Below are 27,591 nucleotides of genomic sequence, written 5' to 3'. Positions count from 1 at the left end.
CAAGAAACGTTCCCGCCCCCTTGAACCAGCAGGTTAGTGTACACCGCGGTGCAGCGCAAGACCCGCCAAGCGCAGTGCCCGAATTCGGGTGAGATTGTTAAAGCGTAGGAGCGCCCGCAAGATGGAAATGAAGAAGAGGATCCACCTGGAGCTCCGGAACAGGACACCGGCTGACGTAAGAAACTGCTGTCCTTGGGGTGACTGGTAGCGGCTGCCCAGCCGGCTTGTACGGGAGAGAGAAGTCTGATGTACCGGGGAACTAGCTCAGGAAGACACCGGGGATAGACAGTCAGCCTAAGCGGGTGTTGTTGGCGGCCGGGAATCTTCCTTGTAACTTTGTAACCTCGGCTCTAGGAGCTGCGCCGCCCTCCCGTCACTGCCCGGCTGCCGATCCCAGATCTGCTCGCACACAGCCACCGATCTGGTCGTGCCCGACTCCCCCCCGCCGATCTGCACTGACAGCTCTGCGCCCCCATCACTGTGCCGTCCTGTATAGTCACATCCTCATGTGTATGTGCTCAGTGCTGTCACCGCTCCTCCGGATTATTATCTCTCCCCAGCCCCTCGTGTATGTGCAGCGCTGCCCCTCCGCCATGCCACTCTCCCATACCCCCCCCGCCGTGCCACTCTCCCATAGCACTCTACCCCCCCCCGCCATGCCACTCTCCCATACCACTCTACCCCCCCGCCATCCGCCGTGCCACTCTCCCATACCCACATACCACTCTACCCCCCCGCCGTGCCACTCTCCCATACCACTCTACCCCCCCGCCATCCGCCGTGCCACTCTCCCATACCCCCGTCCACCGTGCCACTCTCCCCTCACACGCCGTGCTGTCCCTGATGCCGCCCTGCACACGCTGTGTGTCCTGCTGCACTAACACCTCCGCCCGATTATCGCGGCGGAGTCTGCACCACTGCGCTTCCGCAGTACAGCTGAGGCGGCGGCGTAGTGATCTCCCGTCTGTCGCGCATCTCCGCTCACACAGCGTGAAGAACAGTCTGAGCCCGGCGCCCTCATCCATTACATTCGCTGGGCGCTGCCGCCGCCGCCGCCGCTGCTACGTGCACGGCAGGAGCCCATACGGGCGGGGTTTACAGGTAGTAACAGGGGAGCGGTGAGGGTGCCGCCATGTCCCAGTGGCCCGTTACGGCGAGGGCCCAGGCGCCATCTTGTGTATTAGTACTATGGCGGCAGCGGGGCTACCCTCCCTCATCTCGCCCGCATGTATATTGCGCAGCCACCTTGTTTGGGTGACATAATGGCGGATCTCTTGTCACGTGACCGCTCGCTGGGGCCATTTTGTTTCTGAAAAAGTGTCCTTAGGAAGGACACGGGAATGCTACTGTGTGAGGGCAGCAGCACTAGTACTACTACTGCGTCAGCTGACTGCCCCTCTGCACACTATATGCTACTACACAGCTATGTAATCAAAGGAGCAATAACAGCCAGTACTGCTAATAATGACACACCTCGCAGTTATCTCACCCACCCCGGCGTCCGAGCGCCCCTGCTGGACGGAGGACTGTTTACCGATTACCACCTGTCTATAAATGATTGGCAGGGCCAGGGATGTGCGCACGGCTGAGTGGATCAGTGCTTCTCAAGTCAAGTCAGTCCGGAAATATTAACATGTTTTCCAGAGCTCACAGAATCGCAAGTGAAATAATTAGCCAACCAATGTGGTGCTTTTAAAATGTGTCAGTAATGAATGCATCTGGGCTCCAGCACGGTTATATGGAAAACGTGCATGCTTTGTTAGTGTATCCCGAGGACCGGAAACCAGAAGCACTGATCTAGATCAGAGGGTTCTCAAACTCGGACCTCTGGGCCCCACACAGGTCACATTTTCCATGTTACCCAGCAGGAGCACAGGTGTATTAATTACTCACACATTTTAAAAGTTCCACAGGTGGAGTTAATTATTTCACTTGTGATTCTGTGAGGAGACCTGGAAAACATGCACTGTTTGGGGTCCTGAAGAACGAGTTTGAGAACCTGTGATCTAGACCAATGCTTCAGAAACTCTCGGGGTGATTCAGCTTTAGACAGAATTGCAAAACTGCACGCAGGCAGCTTTGCAATTCCATCTTTGCTCATATGCAAATGCAGCAGGAGGTGTATGACACCCCCTGCTGTATTTGCGATCCCAGCACAGACCGAGGTTGCGATGGTTGACCATGTTGTGCCACCAGCCAGCTGAATACGCTGAGGCTTACTCAGGCTGGTTGGCTTGCAAGGCCAGGAAACTGTGGGCCTGATTCAGACCCACTCGCAAGCGGGTCGATGGCCGGGCAGTGCGCACGCGAGCGAGAAATCACTTGCTCCGGCGCTCGCATCCCAAAGGGACGGCTGTCGATGTTGATTGACAATTCGCCCCGTTTGGTAGGCGGGTCGGGGGGGGGGGGGTGGCTGGCCAAACGGAGGCGTTCCCGAAGGAACGCCTGCCGTTTGGGGGCAGCCCCGCAGACATCACGAGTGATGTCAGTGGTGAGCTTCCGGTTCTGTTAGAGCCAGAAGCTCACTGGGGCTTGCGGGAACGAAACCCTACCACAAGGGTCTCATCGCAAGCCCGATGGTCGCGACCATCGCAACCATCACCTGGCCGCTCGCAAAAGCTGTGGGTGGTCACCCACAGGTATGCGAGCGACCAGGAGGCCGATTTAAAAAAAAAAAAAAAAAGCGGCCGCCCTGTTTCAGAACGAGTGCTCGCTTTTTGCGAGCGGCTCTGAATCAAGCCCAGTGTCCGTAGATGCAGTCCCTGGCCTTACCACTCCGGGAAAACAAGGCCGACACGCCCCCGTTTCCGGAAACGCTGACCGCCCCTTAAATGCCCCTTCCTGTCATTCAGGCAGGCATAGAAGGGTCTGCGTGCGGTCAGGCAGGACCCGTTCTGCATATTCAAATTCGTGCAATGCTGAATCGGGCCCTCTGTCCTCAAGACCAACTAACAGTCCATGTTTTAAAGATATCCACGCTTAAACACAGATGGTTAAATCAAATTGGTACTAATTACATCACCTATTCTCAAACATGGGTATCCTTAAAACCTGGACTGCTATTTATAAAAATAACTGATTTTGGCACGTTGCGTATAAATCCCCTTCAGTAAAACATTCTTGATAATGTTTGGAATATATGTTTAATTATATACACAATATAGGCAGATCTGTAGCAGTTCTTCTGCAGTTATACTGTATGTGATATATGGATTTGTTATTCATACATTCCTTAACTTACCTGAAGATACCATCTTATTCAATGTTTCCATGAGGCATATGTATCAAAGCTTGATGTGAAATATATATCACCAACCAATCAGCTCCAAACTATAATTTCTTAAACACAGCCTGCAAAATGTAAGTTAGAAGCTGATTGGTTGGTGATATATATCTCACAATTTTATCTCACATCAAGCTTTGATACATATGCCCCCATGGGGCCTATTCATTAAACCTAAAAATTCTCTGGAGATAATTAGCTTTAGAACTCTCATGGAGTTCTAGCTAATTATAGGTGGAATTCATCATTCCACCTCTCCATAAGTATCTATTCCGAAAAGCTGTCATTTTTGCAATGACAGATTTTCGGGAAATAGATACTTTTCCCTGCCTACACTACCTTATCGCATCTGGAAACAGTGCTGCGCATGCGCTGTTACATCTGTAAAACCAGCGCATGGGCAGCACTGCCTACAGATGCGTTAAGTTTTTTTTTTTGTCTAAACTTTCTTGTGCTCTGCTGGGGAGCACACATGTCCGACCAGCCTCCGGAGCCTGAGGACGGAGCAGAGCGCCGGAGGGACTCGTCGGGGGACCTGCACACGCGGATACAGGTAAGTTTCACCTGCTATTCGCCACCTCACAGTGGCGAATAGTAACTGCATCAAATTCAGAAAATTTATAATTTTCGGAATTTGATGAATACCACAATTTCCACGTCCCCATACTAATGTACTAATGTATGGGGAGTGTGGAAATTAACGCAAGGGAACTTAGCAAGGAGATATTTGTGATATCTCCTGTGCTAAGTGGCTACATGAATACCAAAATAACGTTATTTAAGGAAAATGTCCTTAAAAACGTTATTTTAGTGTTGATGAATAGGCCCCCATGTACGGTAACTATACTTTGTCTCATCACATACCTTCACTATACAGTTAATGTTATGTACCTAGAATGAGAGTGGGTTGTTTTTTTTCTATTGTAGAGCAGTGTCATCAATATGGGAAATGAAATGGATAAAAGAAGAACAGACGTGTGGAGTAAAGGATGCTAGGAAGTACTGTAGGATCACAGGCAAATCACTGTATGTAAGAAGGTGGAATATGGAAAAAAAAAAAAGAAATACACAAGGATTTCATGTAACTAAGCAGATCACTGCTTTATTATGATGAACATAGTATATAATTACATTAATGCACAGTTAATTAAATTGCTGCATATTAGGGATAACAGACAAATGCGTGGAAGTGGCTGGACATGTGACGTGATCTATGAAGCAGAACATAAGGACCTATCGTGCCTATAAATAGGCTTTACATATTCTGTTGTTAGAAATGGTATGAAATAAGACGGCTTGCAGGAAACATTATTATTATTAACATAATGAAAATGTGACATTAACAAGTGATGAAAGGCAGTGTCATGCAATAAGCTGGATGAATGTGTACAGTATTAATAGCATGATGTGTGGGACTTAAAGAAGCTCACTGCCCCGGGGTCGTCTCTTTTCTGGCATCCCTCTGTCATGGTACAAACGCCCTGGGATTTGCCATGCAGGTGCGTGCATGGCAACCTCATACAAGCAGGAAGGTGGGTACCAAGATTGCCTCATTGCAGCATTTTGTCTTTCCCTGGAATCATTGTGTTAGGGGGTCCATTTATCAATAGTCGCATTTGCAATGCGATCACGGTGTGATATTACAGGATGCAATGATAGCGCAGGAATGTATGAAATAGCATCCTTAGGAGCCCGTCTCTGCGATGTGCTCAGAGTGAAGAGACCGTCTCTCCACTTCTGTGCCAGACTCCTGCGCTACACTGTGGCCATTGGCGAGGGGGGTTCCTCCGGACCATCTCCCGGGAGATTTTATGTAGTGTACCCATAGGCTACAGCAGAACAACGCCATCTTCAGATGGCTTAGGCTACGGGGACCAAACTCCAGAATGCTTCGCATTCCAGAGCTTGGTAGGTCTGACAGCATCCCATCCCCCATAGAAACCTGTCTGAAATGGTGGGACCGCAGCAGATATTGGAGATATCTGCTGAGGTCCTTCAATAATCCAAGTGGGGGAGACTAAATATTTGCAGATATTCCCACAAATATTTAATGATAAATAGGCCCCTTAGTTTGCATTCTCAATGTTTGCCATGTAGTGTTTCCTATTATATACATCATTTTGTTCTCTACTTGACATGTCCATTTTATTTCACAATTTTTCTCTCCTCCCCGCTGCCTCTGCTTCAAGTGTATGGGTCGTTGGCAGACCGCCCGTACACACTTGCCGATACATCTGCAGATATATCTGCCATCGGCTGTGCAGCACAGCAGACGCGATATGTCTGTGAACGATCGCTGGTACACACTGGCCGACGGGCACCAGATGTATTGGCCGATCAGTTGATCGGCCAATATATCTGTCAGTGTGTACCCAGCTTTAATAGCCTATATCATATTCTTTGTTTCCTGCATGACATGTCACTTTCATTCCTAATTACATATAACACATTTTTTTTTTTTTTCATTAAAATAATGATTACGGTACTTTCCAAACTTATGTCCAATATGCTAATAATCGACTTATTTACATACCTCCTTGTGTATTTCTGCACTCAGCATTCCACCAATTACAATTTTAAGGTGATTGTTCCTTGTGTTTTGTATAGGTCTTCAGATTTCCTCTATTTTCAATGCTCATTCCGTTTAGTCATTCTATTAAGTACATTTTGTACATCCCAGCAGGAAATCCCAAGACAGTATCTGACTTCAGAGTACTATTTCTATAGAGGGTGTAGTGGAATAGTTTAGGATGCAGTTTATTTTCAGAGGCAAGCTATGACCACTGAGCTTTACCTTATCAACATGACCTGGTGCAGTGTTCATTTAGTCTTGCTCTGGGTCACGGTAATGTCTAACACATGTCATGAATTCATGATATCCAGGTATAGATTAAGAGGTCTACTCTGGGGACCTGTGTAAATTAGAATTGGTTATGGTCTGTGATTAGTACCAAACAAGACCATTCATGTAAGTACTGTATCTTGTCAGACACTCATCCGCATAATAAACTCCCTGATCATCAGTCTCTGTAATTGTAGTGTGAGTGTTTCTGGAATGCCAGACTTTGCAATTTTTTAGACTGGAGGGTACATTTTTTGGGACCAACGTCATAGAGTGCAGGGGCAGCTTCAGTCACTTTATTTACAGTACAGTGAAATGGTGTATACCTAGCCACAGGACTTCCCGCATGCTTTTAGCAGTGCCCGGAGCTATTCAATCGCAGCATGTGGTAAGCCCGCAGGCTCCACTTACCGCAGGTTTAATATAATATAAAGCAAAAAACAGTATGTCAACACATTAAACTATCGACATTGTCGACCTAAAGTCCATGTCGACATTCTGATTGTCAACATTCAGAAATTGTTGACATTCTGACTGGATACCAAAAAATAAATACTTGCTGTATGGCTCTTTTTATTATGAACTACTGCAACCGGCAATACCTTTTGTTTTATATTGCAGCTTAATCGGATACCACTGGTATTCATCAATACAGGGGATGTAAGTAGGCTATCCCTACCCATCTCCCCCTTCCCTAACCCTCCCTTAAGGGTACCTAACCCTAACCTCCTCCCAGGGGTGCCTAAACCTAACCCTCCCGGGGGGGGAAGGGGGTTAATAAACTTAACCTCCCCCCGGTGGTGCCTGACCCTAACTTCCTCTGGCCTAAACCTAACCCTAAGTCCCCCCGGGAGTCCCTAATCCCAACCACCCCCCCCAGGCTAAGCGCTCCCGACGCCCGGCTTACCTACGATCGGTATGCCGGGCGTCGGGATTTTGGCGTGAGGCTGATGATAGGCGTCGGTATGTAGACGCCTATCATTAGTCCCATGCCGGGATTTCACAGTCGGGAAGTCCGCCGGCTTCCTAACTACTTCCCAATGTAATGCTGTGCATAGCAGACAGATTCAGCTCTTTGCCCAGTATAACAGCCTCATGCCCACCACATGGACCGAAAAGGGCATTATACAGAACCGTGTGACCAGTCTCATCCCTATTCATCTGCATGCATCTGTCTGCTATGCCCAGTATGTACTACCATAGTGCACATATTCACTCTACCACACTATATATTTCATCATCCACCCTACACAGCCCTGTGCTTTCCTCCTTCCGCCTTTATTTCGATATTTGTTTTGCCTTTCTCAATGGCGGCCTCATTAGCAGGGATGACAATGACCTACTAGTTTACTGTCAATTATATTGCAAGGCTTCTATCCATTGTAGTGAAGCTTCAGCAGTTTTCTATTGTGGCTTCCACTTGTCAAACAACATCAGTGATTTGATACAGATTGGTGCTGTGACAGGAGAATGAGGTAGAAGCGGCCACAGCGGTTGGCGTTGCTGTGTGTATATTTGGTCACAATGCTGCCCATCATGCTGTTGGTGGAGGCTGAACACAGCTTATTGGCATTATTTATGATGAGACATATAATATTCTGAGATGTAAACTACAGATGATAGCATTTGTTCTCTGTCAGCAACTGAAGTGAGCCTGTTGCCTATGCACAAAATTGAATTGCTGTATAAAATTATAATAGAAAGAAGATGGGTGCATATTTATTACTCATCTCTACTCCAGGGTCCATAGGGTATCCACAGGATACCTTGGAGTATAGGCGGATGACGTCAGACATTGGGCCCACAGAGTTAAAGTTTTCAGCCTCCCAGGATGCACTGGGGTCCCCCTCCTATACCCCGAGCCAAGGCAAACCAGTTTCGTAGGTGCGCGGCTCAGAGTCGGATCACCATTTAACGGGGGGGGGCTGTAATGGCCCCTGAAGTTCTTTAAGGCAGCTGTGGCTGCACAGGATGAGCTGCACAGCATAGACAGTCAGTACTGACGTCTATGCTGTCGCTCCTCCACCCAGCCGGACCAGAATGCTGATACTGATCCGGGGATGCTGGTGGGTGTCTGTGGGTCACAGCTAGCGATGACCCTGGATTACCCGGACGGTGGCCACATTCAAGGGGGCAGGTAAGCGGCAAGGTCCCGCAGAAGGTACCCGCCGATACACAGTCCTAAGTCCCCAGGCAGGGGGCTCCCTGGGGACTGGCTGCACGTGGAGCCAAGTATTAACCTGCGCTTCCACTATACCACCAGGGACAGCGGGCCGCGGCTGAGTGGCAAAGCTCTGGCGTCCCAGGGGTTAATTGCATGCCAGGGGAGCACGCCTTCCCTGTCTCACAGCCGGTGCCTCCTCCGCTGCACAGTGCCTCTCCATAGCAGTCTGGCGCTCCACTCCCGGGCCCGCCTCCTCTCTGCTCCTCGGCGCCCATTTTCTAGAGAGTGTGCAAACGCTGCTGGACTCTGATTACAGGTGACATCGCGGTCCGGGTCCCCCCCGCATACCTGTCCTACAGAGTAAGGTCAGAGTATGCAGCACTGTTTCCTACCAGGCTCTGTGTCTGTGTAGTTGATCATAGTGCTGGTAGTGCAGGGATTTATTTCTGCATTGAACGTGACTTACTGCTACCGCTGCTGCCTGTCAGCCATTTTACTATCCCCGTTCTTCCTCTGCTAAAGCCCTTGCGGTGCGGTGTTGCAGGGTGGTCATTGCCTCACTGTAAAAGCATTTATCTGTGAGGGGAGTCGCATACACTCCGTTACACTCATCATGTCTGAGAGTGAACGTGATTTTCCTCTTCAGCTAAAGTGTACCACATGTAATGTACCATTAGCGGAGGGTGATGGAAACACTGAGGGGTTATGTAGGGCGTGTTATCTTATATCACGCCCGATTTCTGTCACTGCGCCTGTGCAGGAACCTCCCTGGGCTTGTTTTGCTAAGGCACTAACAACCCTTGTGGGCCAGCTAGCGACACCCCCTGCGTTCCCCCAGATGGGTTTATCAGAGCAGTCGGTAGTGTCGTCACCCATGCAGGGGTTCCCCAGGCAGTTGATGGTACCCCAGTGTCTCCCACTTTCGCCCCCCCAGGTCTCGCAGGAGCCTGCGTGGGTGAATTCATTGTCCAATACGGTGCAACACTTGACGGACGTTTTACAGGGGGAGTCGTCATTGCGGCCTACTAAGCGGCCTTTAGTGTCTCAGACGGCTCAGTATTATGAGGATGATATGTCGTCTGATGACCGTGAGATTTTTGACTTTCAGACCAGGAGCCCTTCTGTACTAAGGAGGCGGAGTCTAAGTCTAAAGTCTATATACCTGGCCTTATATGGGCAGTCCGTGCGGCCATGGTTATTGAGGATGACGATCCCCCCCATGGCTAAATCCAAATACGCCTTCTTTAAGGATATTAAGGGAGATGCCATGTATTTCCTCTATCTGGTCAGTTAGTGGATCATTTAGAGGAGGCGTGGAAAAATCCGGGTAAACAGTACAAGCCTCACAAATGTTTGGCTTTTGCATATCCCTTTGCGGATAATTATTTTTGCAAGTGGGAAACTCCTCCGCAAGTGGATTCTCATGTAACACGCCTAGTGAGGAGTGCTACATTGCCCATGCTCTCCATGTCCTCCTTAAAGGATGCTATGGATTGCAAGGTTGAAATATGCCTGAAATCCATTTATTCCCTTGCTGGGGGGTGTCCAGATCGGCTATGGCTGTATGCTGGGTGGCTAGAGCCATGGAGCGTTGGGCTGATAGCTCGGAGGCGTCTCTGGTCACTGACTCTTCACCTGAGCAGATGGAGTTAGTGGGTAATCTCAGAGACTCAGCCACGTACATTAATGAGGCAGCCTTGGATATAGGTCTCCTCACTTCCAGAATCCCCTCTCTTGGAAAGCGGACGCGGATTCCAAAAAGGGTTTGGAATGCTTGCCTTTTAATGGACAGGTCCTGTTTGGCCCTGATCTGGACAAAATTGTGGCCACTCTGGCAGCAGCTAAGTCTGCGTGTCTGCCATCAGCTACAGTTCCATCAGGGTCGGGTTCTTTGTCCTTTCGGCCCTATAGGTCTCAGGGTAAGTCCACAGTACAGTCCTTTCTGAGACAGTCAGGGGCCAAGAAATCTGCCAAGCCTAAGAAGCAGGCTTGGAGTACAAGACGACCTGCTCCCAAGTCGGACGATAAGCCTTCCGCCTGACGGGACGGGCCTTTCTTTGGGGGACCCCAAAGTGGGAGGCCGGCTTCTTCAGTTCTCCCAGTGCTGGTGTCTCACCACCACGGACACTTGGGTAAGAGAAGTGGTCTCTCGGGGGTACGCCCTCTCCTTCCGACGGAGGCCTCCCAGCCGATTTTGCACCATGGGCCGTCAGTTGGATCAAGACAAGGCACTGGAATTCCGGAAGGTGTTACACTCTCTGCTCCAGGCTGGAGTTATAGTGCTGGTTCCGTTTTCCCAGAGGGGATCGGGGTATTACTCCAATCTTTTCATGGTACAGAAACCTAATGGGTCTTACCGACCCATCCTCAGCCTCAAATCCCTCAACAAATTCTTGAGGGTTTCTCAGTTCCGGATGGATACCCTGTGTTCCATCGTTTTAGCGATGGAGCCTGGGGATTTTATGGTGTCGCTAAATATTCAGGACGCTTACCTGCATATCCCCATTGTTTCAGCACACCAACTTTTCCTCAGGTTTGCAGTGGTCGACCAACACTTCCAGTTTCAGGAGCTGCCCTTTGGTCTGGCCACGGCGCCTCGAGTGTTTACCAAAGTCATGGCAGTTATGGCAGCCCACTTGCGGATGCAGGGGGTCCGCTTGTTGCCCGATCTGGACAACCTCCTGTTGTTGGCAGGGTCTCCAGAGATCCTTCAGTGCCATCTGCAACTGACAGTCTCTGTGTTGTAGACTCACAGCTGGCTGGTAAACTGGAAGAAGTCCTCCCTGGTCCATCACAGAGGATGCTTCATCTCGGAGCCCTGTTGGACTCTCACCAACAGAGGATCTTTGTGACGGAGGAAATGATCTCTGCATTATAGGAAAAAGTACACAGTTGCCTGCAGAGTTGCCGGGTGTCTATTCACTCGGCGATGAGGTTACTATCCATGGTGTCGATGTTCGACATGGTGGAGTACGCCCAGTTTCACTCCAGACTTCTGCAGAAGTTGATCCTCTCCAGATGTAATGGGTTGCCCCATCGGATAAAGACACAGACAATGGTGCTTTCCCCGGAGGTACGTCTGTCTCTGGCCTGGTGGCTGCTCACCTGAACAAGGGGCGCCCCTTTTGGTTTGCGGACTTGGTCCTTCTGACAACGGATGCCAGTCTCCGAGGCTGGGGAGCAGTTGGTCCTTCTGACAACGGATGCCAGTCTCCGAGGCTGGGGAGCAGTGACGGGTCCGCACTTCTTCCAGGGAAGGTGGACGCCAGCAAAATCTGCACTTCCGATAAACATCTTGGAACTTCAGGCAGTATTCAAAGTTCTCCAGCAAGCAAGACATGTCCTGCATGGAAAACCCGTGCAGGTGCAGTCAGACAACGCCACCACAGTGGCTTACATAAACCGCCAAGGAGGGACCCGCAGTCAGGCGGCCCTGACGGAGATGTCTAGCATTCTAGCAGTGTTCATACCAGGAGACGTGCATCCAGGAGAATGGTCTCTTCACCAGGAGGTGTTTCAACTCCTGGTGAACAAGTGGGGCCTTCCAGAGATAGACCTCATGGCCTCCAGACACAACAACAAGCTACCTGTGTACAGGTCAAGAACAAGAGACACAGAGGCACTTCTGGTAGACGCTCTGTCAGTCCGTGGACCTTCCAGTTTGCATACCTCTTCCCTCCGTTCTCCCTTCTTCCTCGAGTGATTAGCAGATTCAAGCAAGAAGGCGGAACGCTCCTGCTGATAGCTCCAGCGGGGCCCAGACGGCACTGTCAAACCGTAACGCAGGTGTCCTAAGACGAGCTCAGGGAGGATAGAAACCTCCCGTGGAGCAGAAGGGACATTCTCCTTCCAGCACAGGAGCGTCCCCACCCTTAAAGGATACTGCTTTGGGACATCCCCAAGGTATCCTGTGGATACCATATGGACCCTGAAGTAGAAATTATGAGATATGGTAAGAACTTACCCTTGTTATCTCTATTTCTACGAAGTCCATAGAGTTCCACAGGACTCCCGCCCTGTCGCACCTGTACTGTAGATGGGCTTTGATCTGGTCACCGGTTTTTCTGTCTCCTTCTGGTGAGATTGTGATTCTTGTGTGTTCCAGACTTTCTTCTCTCTCTTTCTTCTCCTCCTCCTCCGGCCTATGGCTTGTTACATAACTGGTTTGCCTTGGCTCGGGGGCGGGGTATAGGAGGGGGACACCAGTGCATCCTGGGAGGCTGAAAACTTTAACTCGGTGGTGCCCGATGTCTGACGTCATCCGACTATACTCCAAGGTATCCTGTGGAACCCTATGGACTTTGTAGGAAGAGCTGTTTACCATCCCGCGGCTCACCATCGTTCTAGTGAAATGGGCAGGACAGGGGGGCATGATAATGTATCGTCACACCCTGCACTGGCCACCTGCATCTCCTCTCAAGGATCTCCTGGAGGGGAAAATAAATAAGTCTGTTAATATAATGTGATGCCTTCAGTTCATCACTCACTTGGCACAGCCCTTCCTCCAAAATTCCAATTATAAATGCTTTTTGGAATAATTTATTTCATGCACAAACTGTGTTAATTATTCCGGGAATATATTAAAGGTGGATTCTTGTCAAGGGACAAGTCAGTACTCTGAACAGCAGGAATGGCCAAAGCATTGATTGCAAACACTTGAGCGATAGATCATGGTGACATCCAACAGCAGTCAGTAAGAATCAGGCTGATTCTTATTGGCTTGCTGTGCTGAAACTGTGGATAGCTGAAGCCGTGGTTTTCCCTGTCGGCTGTCACGTGTGACAGCAGTAGCCAATAAGAATCAGACTGATTCTTATTGACTGAGGCTGACCTCCATATGGCCATTGTGGTTTCAACAGCCGTGATCCTATCCACCACCACCAACGGCGACTCCATGCTGCATTCGGGATACAGTCTGCCCACTGCGTGCATGCTGCTAGACCTCTCTGCATCTATAACTACAGCCACGCTGAGACACAGCGCCTCTGAGCTACACAGTGTAGGGCTGCCGGGAGCACTATCTGGATAATCAAAAGGCGGGATACTGTGTGGACTTAGAGTGGGATGAGAGAGCTATCGGTTCCCTGCTCAGTGCAATACCACATGTGTGAAGAACACCTTTTTGCTTGCAGCAATTACTAAAAACCAGTTTACTGTCGGTTTCTACCAGCAGCATCTGTATGATACTGTGGACATTGGTTTACTGATTGCAGTACTAATCTGATATATTTTGTTAGTTTACGTTTCATTGGCTTAGAGCCCTAAAAAGCATACCTTTCAGCTGTATCAATTTTGTCGGCCTCCACGCCCCTTGTCGCAAGGCCACGCCTCCTTTTCAGGGCGTGCACCTATGCGCTGAAAATGTCCCTACTTAGTAGATTGCAAAAGATTTTTGGCCTTTAGAATCTGGCCATCCCTACTCCACAGCATGGTTGTTGGTCCACCTGCCTAATCAATTTCTCTGCAGTGGTGAAAATGTGAGGAGAAACCTGTACATATGTTCTTACAGAACACATCAATATTGCGCCACTTTTAAGAAACCGGGGTGTAGGCGGGACGTTTCCTTGTAATGTTATTGGCAAACTGTCCCTCTGATATGGAATCCAGTCTCGCTGTGTGCTATCTATGGATTTCCACATGATACAACTGTATTTTATTTGTTCTCAGGTTAAAGAGCTGGTCTTGGATAACTGTCTGTCAAAGGAAGGAAAAATAGAAGGGTTGACAGATGAATTTGAAGAACTGGAATTTCTGAGCACAATTAACGTCTGCCTCACCTCTGTCGCAAATTTACCAAAGTTAAACAAACTGAAAAAGGTAAAGGGATTACTATAATATGGCAATCTTGTCAATGTTGTTTTCCTTACTTGTGTTAGTAAGTAAAAAGCACATCATTTTTAAGGGGCATAATCTTCCCCATATAAATAAAAAATACAGCATAGTGCAATATTAAACTTGCTAAAGTTATATAAACTTTACATATACCTATATTGTAAATTTCCCAAAATACTGAGAAAAAAAAAAGAAAAATTGTGGTGAAAAAAGTGGTGCACGATAAATCTCTGTGTATTATTGCAAGTAATTTTGTATCTGGAACAAACCATTTCGAGCGGTCCAAAAACATTTATTTTTTGCATGCAGAGTAAATACTGGCTGCTTTTGCATGTAGCCCAGAAATGCTGGACAATTTTATTTTTGCAGTGCAATTTAGATCTAAGGGCCTGATTCAGCTTATGGCAATGCAGCAGGAGGAATCACGCCTCCTGCTGCATTACTTATCCGAGCTGCGTTGTCCAATGCAGTGTCGGATACTCTGCAGGACATCGGCCGGCTAAGGTGACCCATGGGGTCACGCAGCTGGCCGCCACAGTTAAAATCCTGACTTCTTTCCATTCTTTCCACCCCCCCCCCCCCCGCTTCCCGCAACAGTGGCGACACGCCTCAGTTTCGGGTAACTTAGTGCATCGCCACCCCCTCCCCGCCCACAAACGACAGCAGACTGTCAATTGCTGCCAGTCTCCATGCGGGCTCGCAGACCCATTCTGCACATGCACAGAACGGGTCATGCGCCTGTGCAGATTCCGGTCTTTGGGAATCTGCGTTCAGCAGTGCATTGGCGTACACGGCTGAATGAGGCCCTGAGTTTGCACACGCCCCACCTGCAGTGCAGAGAAAAAAAGGGTCTGAAGGAGCACAAAAGAACTCTATGAACGGAGCACTCGTATAGCAAATATTATTGACATAAGGATAAAACATACAGTAACTTATTATCAACTACAGAGTGTTAAAATAGACTTACAAAGAGACTGTATGGGGGTGTGAGTATGTGCTATCAAGTGAAAGTAACGGGGACAGTTAAAAACAACTCAGTCTCTTAAACGGCAAAATATGACAAAACATTAGTACGATAATAAGACACATATACAAATAAAATATATATTTTTTTTACTGAGGAGTTTTTTCAACTGTCCTGCCGACTTTCACTTGTTAGCACATACTCACACCCTCGTGCAGTGTCTTTTGTAAGTCTATTTTAGCACTTTGTAGTTGTTAATAAAAGTTATGTTTTATCTTTATGTCAAGTAATATTTGCTATACGAGTGCTCCGTTCATCTTTTGTGGTCTTTCAGACCTCCTTTTTTCTTTCTCAATCTATTTACTCTGAGTAGCACCACCACAATCCCACGATATAGCTAAGTTGTTACATTTGGCAATCATTGGATATATCACCCTTATGTTACAATGGTACTTACCTAGGTAGTTCTTGACCTGTGTGGTGATATCCCTTCCCTTTATTATCCCATTAAGTATCCACCAGCAGTGCCGCATGGTTTTACCAAGGTACCCAGCTACTTGCTCTTTTTTTGCTGTACTCCCAACTCAGAATCAGCTCCTTAGGGGGTAAAATACATTGCCTAAGGAAGCCCCAATTGCGTACATATGGAAAGTCACAACTATCGCAAGGTACATGCATGTCGGCATCAGTAGCATATTCACCAGGTTAACGTCGGGCATATGTCACATACACTTAGACCCATGTTTTTAACCATTTAATTTGCTTGTAAACTATGGGCCTGATTCAGACCCACTCGCAAGCGGCTGTCCGCTCGCAAGTGGGTCGATGGTGTGCACTGCGCATGCGCACGACGGAGGGAGCTCCGTCGTGCGCATGCGACAGGCGCGACGAGCGAAGGACTTTCCTTCGCTCGTTGTGTCTGATCAAAGGGGGCGTGCTGTCGATGGTGATTGACAGCACGCCCCCTTTGGTGGGCATGCCGGGGGCGTGCCTCCCATACGGAGGCGTTCCCAAGGGAACGCCTACCGTCTGAAGCCGGCCCCACTGACATCACTAGTGATGTCGGTGGGAGTGATTTTGGCTCTGATAGAGCCAAAATCACTCCAGGGCTTGTGGTCGAAAACCCCGACCACAGGCTTCTGGTCGCACTGGCGATGGTCGCGATGGTCAAGACCATCGCGACCATCATCCTGCACGCTCGTATGAGCTGTGGGTGGTGACATTTTTATGGAGGACGGCCCTCATTCAGAGCGAGCGCTCTGCTCAGAGCGTCCGGCTCTGAATGAGGGCCTATGTTTGCTATTAGGTTTCAATAATGTTCAAAACCATTCTCTAATATATTAGATTCAACCACTCATACATTGACAAGTGTTATCATCATTATGTATTTGTACCTGCCCTTGACCACCGCTGAATAATGCGGCTGTCACAGGCATATATATGTGTATGTGTTCTAAGCTGAATATTTTCGCACTTGCGTGAACACAACAATACTGTACTTGGCCTGCGTAAGAACATGCCTTCACTTCACCATTCCTACTTTCCAGGCGCAGATGTAAATGCCACGCAAATCCACATAGGCATGCAGCTAGTTTTCTGGGCATAACTGTCTCATCTCTCTGCCTTAGCTCCAATGGTGTTTATGTGGAAAGGACAGGAGTTACTCTTGATATTGAGGAAAACCCTGTTTGGCTCTGTGCAAGGAACTGTACAATATTTTCTTTGCTTTTAGTTGGAGTTGAGCGACAACAACATCTCGGGTGGACTGGAAGTACTGGCAGAGAAATGTCCGAATCTCACACACCTCAACCTAAGTGGGAACAGAATTAAAGACCTGAGCACAATAGAACCTCTGGTGAGGCGTCGGGTTCATCAGGGTATAATAGGGGCCATTTGGATGGATCACAGGGGAAATACGCACTTGGCTATTGGGGCATTCAGTTTAATTGAAATGCTTGTGAATGTTGCAACCCAGATTCTTATATATCAGTCCTGTTCTACAAGCTGGTCATTTAATTTCCCTAACTTTTAACCATTATTTATCTTGTCTTCAGAAAAAATTAGGATGCTTAAAGAGCTTAGACCTGTTTAACTGTGAGGTCACCAACCTCAATGAGTATCGGGAGAATGTCTTCAAGCTCCTCCCCCAGCTCACTTATCTGGATGGATATGACCACGACGATAAAGAAGCTCCTGACTCTGATGCAGAAGCCTACGTGGAAGGCTTGGATGATGAAGAGGACGAGGAGGATGGTGGGTACTGGAGCTATGGCCTTTTCCAGCTATTTATTTTAATGTCTTTCTATAGCTTTCCACACCAGTGGTTTAAACCCAGTGACATCAGGGAGTGATGCAATGATGGTCAAGGTTCAGTCTTTTTCCAGCTTTCAAATACTTACTCCTGGCTGCATGAAGAAACACTGCAGATAGATAGCTTCCTATAGAGTGTATTCAGTGTTGTCACTAGGGTATTTGGAAGCCATAAGGGGCATGGTCACTGAAAAATGCTGGCATGTTAACATGACACACCACCGTTTCTTGTCTCTCTGGGAACATTCCTTTCCATCCCATATGTACCTTAATGCCCCCAGTAGTAGTGCCCCTCTTGTAATGCCCACTGTAGTAGTGCCCATTATGCAATGTCCCCAGTAGCAGTGCCCCCAGTAGTACACCCTTATACAGTGCCCCCCAGTAGTGCTCCCAGTAGTGTTCCTCCCTATGCAGTGCCCCCAGTAGCGGTCCCCCCTATGCAGTGCCCCTTTTACAATGCCCCCAGTAGTGGTCCCCCCTATGCGGTGCCCCCAGTAGTGGTCCCCCCATGCAGTGCCCCCAATAGTGGTCCCCCCTTTGCAGGGCCCACAATAGTGGTCCCCCCTTTGGAGTGGCCCTTATACAGTGCCCCAGTAGTGGTCCCCCATATACAGTTCCCCCAGTAGTGCCCCATATACAGTGCCCCCAGTAGTGGTCCCCCCTATGCAGTGCCCCATGTAGTGGTCCCCCCTATGCAGTGCCCCATGTAGAGGTCCCCCCTATGCAGTGCTCCTTACATATATAGAACAACACACAAAAAAACACAACTTACCTGCTCCTGCGCCCCCCGCCATCTGCTCCTCCGTCCTCCCGCTTGGCACTATGGGAGAGATGTCGTGAGTAAGCTCCAGCCCCGCTCCGGCCGTGGGTGCAGCAGCCAATGAGAGTCTGCCTGACTTTCATTGGCTGCTAAAACAAACACATCGCTGACGGGTAGTACCAGTGTACTACACGGTGCTGGCGGCGTTGTGTTTGTTACTGTGTAGTGCGCGTTCCACACTACAGTGACTTGAAACCACTGTCCTGGACCGCGGCTGGTGGCACCCCTCTGCGCCGACGGCACCCAGGGCATGTGCCCTGCTCAACACCCCCCTCCACCTTAGTTACGCCACTGAGTGTAAGCTAGACACACTATTGCTACTCCCCTCATTAATGTACACTTTCCAAATTGTCTCCAATTTAGTGCTTGCTTTTAGTTTTATATTGCATAGCTTTCCTGACATTGAGAGGACATCAGGGATGCCTTTAGTTAAAGTGACACTTTTTGTTTTTACTTTGTATTAAAAACATTATGTCAGAGCATTATGCCTTACAAGCGGTATACTGTCACCTATATGGCGCAAGGAACTATTGGCGTTTGGTGTCTTTATTTAGAACATTAGATTTTAGCATACAAATATAAAGTTCAGTTCAACTAAAAGCACAACAAGTTGTTCAAATTGTAACACGTTGAGAACTCATAGGGGCCATATTCAATTAGCTGCGAAAACGGACGTTTTTTTCGCCATTGGCGAAAACGTCTGATTTTCGCCAACAAAAATGGCAACAGGCAAAAAAACCTAGAGAAAGTTTTCTCCATCGCAGACCAGGAGAAAAAAAATGCAAAATCCCTATTTTTGGCTAAAAATGTGGGGATTTCTTTCAGAACCCTTTTGGATTTTTCTCGTAAGTTACATACTTTGGCAAAAAAACGACTGCGTAAATTTTGGGCGAAAAAAAAAAAATAGTTGAAAATAATTTTAACGTATTGATTTTTCGCGAAGCAGTATGGATGCGTCAAGTGTTTTAAACATTGCACACGGTCACAGCAGGCGATTTATTAATGGTTTTTAAAATGTAGTTTTTACGACACGAAAATATACTTGCACCCATTTTAACAGACCCCCAATTTACGTGGAACAGTAGATTTCTTGGGGAAAAAAATTGCTTTCTATCTTTTTTCAACGTTTTTTTTTATATTTTCACCCAAAATTTGCGTAGTTGTTTTTCGCCAAAATACGCAACGTAAGAAAAAAAATTCAGGTAATTTATCATTAGGGGGGTTTCCTAAGGGTTCTGAAAGAAATCCCCACATTTTTAGGCAAAAATAGGGATTTTGTATTTTTTTTTTTCCCCTGGTCTGGGATGGAGAAAACGTTTCTCCAGTTTTTTTTCACCTGTTGCCGTTTTCACCTGTTTTTTAGCAAAAATGTAGCCGTTTTTTCGGCGAAAAACAGACGTTTTCACAATGGCGAAAAAAAAATCAGTTTTCGATGTTAATCGAATACGGCCCATAGTATTTAAACGATAAACCTAAAGAAATTGTAAACTTTTGTCCATTGTCTGTAGGATAGCTTAGAGGAGAAGCATTTCTCTACATGGCCTTGCCAAAAAACAACACATTTTCAGAAGTTCAGATTGTAAGGCCCATATATTTCCCTAACTCAAAATCAGTGTCCTGGCTTTGTATCTGACAACTGGGCGAGCCACACCTTGCAAATCTGTCATGTCCTGTGATCAGAACCCATGCTAATCAATGCTGAAGACACAACATCTCGTTACAGTTCTACATCTATGTCGCTTCTGTGAGTGCAGTATATACATTTTGGCTGTCATTTTGCTGTATTATCTCTTGCAAGCATGTGAGTATAATAAAATCAGGGAGAGGTATTCGGGGGTAGTGGTGACAGGAAGAAGGATGAATTAGTTGGACATGGATGACGAAAGACGGATAAATGTTATAGGAAAGAGGTGGTATAATGAAAGGAAAATGTAGACAAAATGGTAAGACGTGGAGGCGTAATGAAGCCTTTTTAGCCCATCTTGACAACCCATTCTGTACTCCAGTATATAAATATTCCCAATTATTGCATGTGCTGGTTACCATGGAAACTATCACCCTTTCCATTGCAAACTTGTTTAACACATTATAGCCATAAGTTCATTTTGTTGTACGTGTGTTATAAATGAATTGGATCTCCCATATAATTATTATTAATAATACCACTGTAGTCCTGTGTAAGTCACAATTTGGTAAAATTATACATTTTTGAAATGTAGTACTGAGGAAAGGTCATTTCTGGCCTTAGAGTAAGTGAGCAGCGCAAAGTAAAACTCTGGATCGCTAGCAGAGTAGAAAACGTCATGTTTGGTTTTGGCTTCGAATAAAATGGAGATACTGTAGTTCATCTACCATCTGTAGTCTACATGAGATCAGATGCAAGCACTGTCTTCCACACATTTAATCCCTTTACATTATATACCTTCATTACTGCTCACTGGCTTACCCATTCGTGTAACAACGTATTGTACATTGGTGTCTTCACATTATGGGTACTCTACAAAGACTCTGTGTTAGCTGATGTTTTGTTACTCCCTCTGTCTGTGGCTCACAGACTGGAGACAATATTACACACCTCTCCAGTCTGTTGGTGACTGAGGCTGCCCCCCCTCACACAGAGGAAGACTATGATGACGACGTGCCACCGGGAGAGGAGGGCGAGGAAGATGACGAGGAAGAGGAAGAAGAGGATGTGAGCGGTGAGGAAGAGGTGCGCTTCCTGAACCTTTTGTTCTTTCAATCCATTGTATGCTCAGGTGCTGTGAGTTTGGTTATTCATGGAAGGTAGCTAAGCTCTCTTACATTCAGCCTGCGGAGACTTTATTATGTTCTATTTATTACGCGCACATTTCAGCCCTGTTTATAGGAACCCCATTCTTACATTTACTTATTTGTCTTTAAGAACCAAAACTCAGTCAGTCACTTCATATATTATTTACACAGAGATTATTCAGAGCACATTATATTTTATTGCACTGTATATCTCTTTAGGACATGAGAAATGTTATAGGATTTACTCATATGATCTGTAGATATAAGTTAATTTGATATAAAAACAGGGCTGTTTCACTTAAGTGGGCAATAGAACGTCATGAATTCAGTTTACCTTTATATTTTTTCATACCAACATCGGTAATATGCACTGACACAAGGATGAATAGTATGAGAGTACAGTGAATGTATTGCATCTTATTGTAAGTACTGCATTTATTTACTACCAACTTATTGTAGTATACTTTGGTCCTGATGCAGAGTTGAAATTTTACCTGAGAGCAAGTATGGGCGATGGAGAGTTGTATGCAGTTCAGGACTGACTTAGAGTTAAATACAAGCGTCTTGCAGACGTACCTCAGGTCTTTTCATCCTGTACACACTCACAGGCCAAGCATACGCAACTACGGACATACACAGTTTTACACTACATGTCACAGATTGTGGTAAAGAGTAGAACAGAGTAATTGGTTGGTAAGAGGCATAGTTAATCAGGCCTGTTTTTAGACAGGTATTTTACACCTAGTATAGGACTGTTGCAAGTGTGCACTGATATTGAGCACGTATATTAATCTAAGTCTATGCATACGGGGATATCGGGCCGTAGAAATATATACCAAGGTGCATTTAGTTAAATACAAGTGCGATTACAGTCGATAGCTTGATAAGGTCCCTTCAAGCGCATCTCTTGCGACTGAAGACTTGTAACTGGGCAGCTGCGGGGTGTGCAGGATTGGTCAGAGAGGTAAATATGCCTGTACCCAGGCGCATCATGTGCAACTCCTGTAGGCTGGTGCCAGTGATGCTGATGCGGATTACCAAGCATACAACGCTGCATACGCCCGAATATACGCATTCAAAGCACACAAAGGAGATCATATATTATATACAGTATATATTTGCATTCAACTCTGCATCAAGCCTGTAGTCTGTACAGCATATACAGCCTGGTAAGTGATTGTTCTCATTGTGGGACTCCCAGGGCTTAGTTTTTATTGGTGAAGCAGAGCAATGAAATATTGATGTACTTTTTGTATTAAAGGAGGATGAGGAAGACTCCAGAGAAGGGGAGGAGGATGCTAAAGATGGTAAGCAGTACACGAGTTACCAGCAGCACTCTGCAGTGTTATTATGGTTTTGCTGCACCTACATGTAGAGGCAAATGCAGGATTTCTATAGGGGGGGGAGATCGGAAGGGGGGGTGGTTCCACTCTATGCCACCTAACTGGGCATGACCAGGGCAAGGAATGTTGCTATCAATATAGTGGTAGACCACTCTAAAGCCCCCTCTTGCTCTAAAGCCAAGTACATGCTATAAGATATATCATACAATATATCGTTCCGACAGGGATCGGAACGATATATCGTGCAAATCATACAGTATGTACTCTCTACTGTTGTTAATTCCATCGTCCCACCTGCTGTGCTGGACAATGCCATGCTGCTACATGTAGCATGGAGCGCTATATCACGCGGTTGTATACAGGATCGTGGAGTGTGTATGACCTGCATATTCCATTACGTTATGCCGACGCTAGGTACACGCATCGTATAGTGTGTACCCAGCGTAATGGATGGGCTAGAGTTGAGCCATCAAGTGACAGGACAGGAGTACAATAGTTCAGCCACAAGATACAACCTATTACAATATTTTAGCTCACATACCCCACAGTACATTGGTTACATAATAGCAGATCCTATATACAGCACACTGCACAGTTATGTCCGTGAGAGCAGCATGGATTGTGGGGCAGAAGTGCAGTCAGCCAAGGTACATGTGGGTGTATAGAGTGAGACTGAGCACTTCTCACACAAGTTCAGACAGTTACAGCCGACCAATAGGAATATTTGCCCATGCGCAGAGTATACTCCAGTGCTCTCGCCTTTCGAAGCCCTCCAGGGTGCAAGGTTTCTAGGCGCCTTAGGCAACTTTTTAGCTTTTCTCCCTGTCCTGGCTCCTATGTGTGTTCGCCCCCAGTGTCCGCACAATCACAGGCAGCTGGGGTTGCCTAGGAGATGAATCGTTCTGTGTAATTGATCACTATCAATTAAAACAATAACAAAGAAATGTAATTACCGCTGATAGCGTGAATTTATTGGAGCATACAAGGCCTGTGAGTGGTGCCGATCTGGTTGTATATGTTTCACTAAACTTTGTGTTTACTCTGAGTGCCAGTCAATGGGTGTTTTATATATATATATATGTCACTCGCCATAAGAACATGGAAATAGCTATCACATTAGTGTTAAACTCCTCAAGGTATGCTATTAATACATAATGTGTGTGTGTGCATCATTTGTAACTACATGGTGAACATTAATACATCCCCTAGATGAGCACCAACACAACATTACTAAAGCCACCTCATCCCCCCCCCACACACACACACACACACACATACACACACATTACTTAATGTTACACCACCCTCAAACAACCTCAATATATCGAAATATAACATTAGCACACACTTCCATAATGGTACTACGCCCCTACCCCACATCATTTTACTACATAACCACTTCCACAGGTTCTATTAATACAACACAAGATAATATATACTGTGATAAATTACTGTGCACCACAACCCCCTGTTAACACTAAAAACAAAAACACCCACAGGTACTTACCTCAGCTTGAAGGAGGTTCTGTAGTCTCCTCATGCTCGCAGTCATGGTACACACAGAGCTTCAGGGGTCACAGGAGGAGTAGGACGGGGCGGGTTCTATGTAAGAAAGGGCAGAGCCTCTGGAGGGCGGCAGAAGGGACATATACACATCGGCACATTGGTGGCTGGTCCCGTGGGAGAGAGCAGCCACCATGCATAGAGGGATGGAGACGGGTGTCTGGCTCTACTGCTGCACTGCATCTGACATGTCAGACTGTGACATGTCTGCAGCCGCAGCCAGACAGCAGCTGGTAAGTGAAGGGACAGTGACTGCGGCTTATGTAAACCGTGGCCCCTGCCAGTATTAAGTAATGTAAGGATGTCTCTTTAAAAGACATCCTTATTACTGTACTGACAGTCTCAGTGCTGCCCCCTCAGGTGCCGGCGCCCTGCTGCAGGATGATACTGATCAAGTGTCTCCCCATGGAATGTAGTTTATATTCCGGTGGTCGGGTTGCTGGCGCTCAGAATGACACCAGTCAAAATCCCGGCTTCAGCATCCTGACCGCCAACATCCCGACTGTATTTGGGTCAGGGGTTAGAGTTGGGCACTAGGGGGAGGATTTTAGGTTGCCGGGGGGGGGGGGGGGGGGGCAGCTTGCCGGAGCCCCAAGGGACAGCACAGTGGCGACAAGCTCTATAAATTCCATCCTACGGATGCTCTGCAGTGCTCTGATCCCAGGCTGTGCAGTTCTGGTGCTGTATCTGCTCCAGACATATTAGCAGTAGGCAGATCAGATACCATATAACACAGGTGTATTGCAGTCACTGGTGAATGAGTGCAGCTGGAGAAAACAGCTTGTGGCACTTATGTCACAACTGTAGCCCCGCTACCGGACAGTAACACCACTTTTATCTGTAGGGGACTGCGGAGGCCTAAAACCTGGACCACACGAGTCCAGTGTGTGTGCGAGGGGCTTTTTAGTAAGCAAAATCTCCCCTAATTGGGGCCACTGACATGATATATATTGCCTAAATTGCTCAAGTAAAGCAGCAGGTAGACATTTTGGATGTCAGAAGCTACCAATCATAATGGGCGTATAGATAAGGATTGAATAGTGACAATAAGTTGCACCCTGAAAGGCAGAATGGAATGAGTAGAGATTAAAATGCAGGAAAACTCTACTTTTAAATTGAATTCCGTGCAGGCTGCATTATCATATTCTCCATCATGCAAGTAATGTGATAACCCACTCTAGACCCTACAACTGGTCGCCTTTTTCCAACAAATGGTCTGCTTAAACCACTAATGTTTTGTTTTCCACCTTAAAGCAGAAAAAGGACAGAAAAGAAAACGGGACCTTGAGGATGAAGGTGAAGAGGATGATTGAGCCACAGTGTCAGAAGGACAAGGTACACGAGGAAGGAGCCTCGTGACTTAGAGGAGAGAACTAAACCCCAATACCCTTTTTGAAAACTTTGTTGTAATTTGACTGTTTTTACCTTCAACTACCCTGCTCTTTTATTTCCTGATTGTAAGGTTGGCGTGCACTGGACAGATCCCACACAGGAGTCATGCGTAATATTCCTGCTGCTGCTCTTGCAGGCTTTTATAATTATTCTCAAATCTTTATTTTGTGTTTAGTACATACAATCCAAGTCATAATCTCTTTGTGTTTTTGGTTGTAGTTTGACTTCAGTGACTCGTTACACCCAGTAAAGAAAGTCTTAAACATATATTAAGCAATAATCCAGTTGCTGCAATTCATTGCTAGTTTTCAATAGCAGCAAATGGATTAAGTATTCAGATGAAAAATGCAGACACATTGGTATAAGAGATGTATTTATGTTGCTAATATGTTCATACCACCTTATCTATCTCTGCTAGCTAAGCACCAGCATCTTACTCCATAAAGAGTTAATATATGAATAATATAAACCATTTGGGAGGAATAAGCACTTCTGGAAGCTAATAAGTCATATTTTGGATTTTTATTTTTTTTTTCGTTTGCGCAAAGATTTATTACTCTTATGTAGCTATTGTGATACATTCTTAGGATAACCATGTACAGATGGCAGTGTCTGTTATTGAGAGTTCCATTTAATAATATCTGGTAGAGTTATAGAATGTATATATCATACAGGGAAGCAGGTGCACTTATCATGTGAGCTTAGAGCGCACCCAGCCAGCTTTATTTAATCGAATGATGGTTGAGATTGTAAAACAATTATTATGTATGCTAATATTTCACAGTGATCTGCATTATTATACTTTCTGATATGTAAACACATTTCTTCATTTTATGTTGAAATCACAGGGATTGCAGATCTTCACTAATACAGATAGATCAGGGAGAACTATTTTAAATAGCTGACGTTTCCATGACTAGTTCTAATTCCATGACAGTAAGGTTGCATGAGGGTTTTGCTTAAACTCACTATCACTCAGTCTAGGTTGTAATAAATCAATAAAATGTAGATATTGGATTAATGTTCTTCTAAAGTGGCCATCAACCTAATTGCAGCAGGGACAGGTACTGTTATTAGATTTGTACACAGCTAATTCATTGGGACAGGAAGCATTCTGCTTATGGCGTGAATGCAGACGGGACCTAATTCAGAGTTGTATGCAAACCTGAAGGTTTGCGTAGAACTTTGATGGTGGCCGATCAGCGCATGCACAGGATCTGTACAGCACATGTGCCGATTGGTGTGTGTCAGGTCGCTCGCAGTTCCCCCTAACCTTCGGCATTATTAACATGCTGTGGCCATTTGCAGGCGGCGACAACAACCAGCGTCCCAAAAAATGGAGACATATCGGTCTGGGCATACCGAGGCCAATGATCCCAATATCTGAGCGTACCGAGGCCAGTGCATCTTTTAACAACGCTCGACTGGTCCCGGCTGCGTGAACACACCAGCCATCCTGAGTAACCTGAGGGTAACTCAGATGGTCGATGTTCACACAAGTGATCCGATGGCTGCATCATTGGATGAATCAGTGGATCACAAAAACTGTCAGGAGGCGCCTACTTACACACGACACTTTCTGCGTTATCGGCATATTTTAGCATTGCTGTTGAGCACAAGGACGCAGCAGCGATGCTAAAAGCGTACAACTCCGAATCAGGCCCAGGATGTGGCCTGTCCTCTGTGTAAAACCACATACTGTGTAAAGTTACTGCAGAGTACTAGCATCACTAGCTGTACAGAGTGTAACAGCATTACTCTCCCATCTCTTTATGGGCTGAGCTGCATCAGAAATTAGTGAAGGAGATTGTGCCACAGCTAGTAGTATGAAAGACCAGTGGTAGTGAACCAGAGGTAATGGTCAGGAAGAAAGCACTTTCAACATTTGGTATTCCTGGATAATGCATTTATTTTATAATAAAGGAATTGGTTTATATAATTGATTATTTTGAAAATTATTGTAGGAAAATAACTAAGTGGTTAATGCATAACCTTCAAATGGGGAAACCATTTTGTCTAAGGTTGGGAATGTCATTCCTCAGACACTTTCCATGTGATGCTGCAAGTCGATGACTCTATTCTAGCACTGAGTTCAATGTGTCCCAAACTAGTGAGGTTCTGTCCATGTAACTGAGCAGTCTGAGTGTTTAGTACTAATCTGATTTCGTTTAGGAGTGACTGTCCCATTTGTACTATATATATCCATAGCAGGCCATAGGGGCTTCCCTTTTTCCCAGGAAACCCAAAAACCACAATGTATGTCTGTTTGTCACTGTTAATTTTCAATAAACTTTTGTTTTTCCAGA

At 46.4% G+C, this 27,591-nt stretch overlaps 1 protein-coding gene across 2 annotated transcripts; it reads left to right on the top strand.

Moving 5' to 3' along the window:
* ANP32A (acidic nuclear phosphoprotein 32 family member A) lies at window positions 1-27,591 on the top strand. Of its 2 annotated transcripts, none has more exons than XM_088452785.1 (7): window positions 1-175; window positions 13,957-14,106; window positions 16,818-16,940; window positions 17,140-17,338; window positions 20,834-20,925; window positions 22,249-22,294; window positions 25,151-27,591. In XM_088452785.1, the coding sequence occupies exons 1-7, from the start codon at window positions 122-124 to the stop codon at window positions 25,204-25,206; spliced, it is 720 nt and encodes a 239-aa protein (XP_088308911.1). In that variant the 5' UTR covers window positions 1-121; the 3' UTR covers window positions 25,207-27,591. The 2 variants fall into 2 exon arrangements, with proteins under 2 accessions (XP_088308911.1, XP_088308910.1); XM_088452784.1 differs by having other exon boundaries at window positions 25,148-27,591.

The sequence above is a fragment of the Taudactylus pleione genome, unplaced genomic scaffold, assembly GCF_031769625.1.
Source record: "Taudactylus pleione unplaced genomic scaffold, aTauple2 ptg000556l, whole genome shotgun sequence".
Lineage (NCBI taxonomy): Eukaryota > Metazoa > Chordata > Amphibia > Anura > Myobatrachidae > Taudactylus > Taudactylus pleione.
The sequence above is the reverse complement of the archived record's forward strand: the minus strand, read 5'-3'. Positions and strand labels throughout refer to the sequence as shown.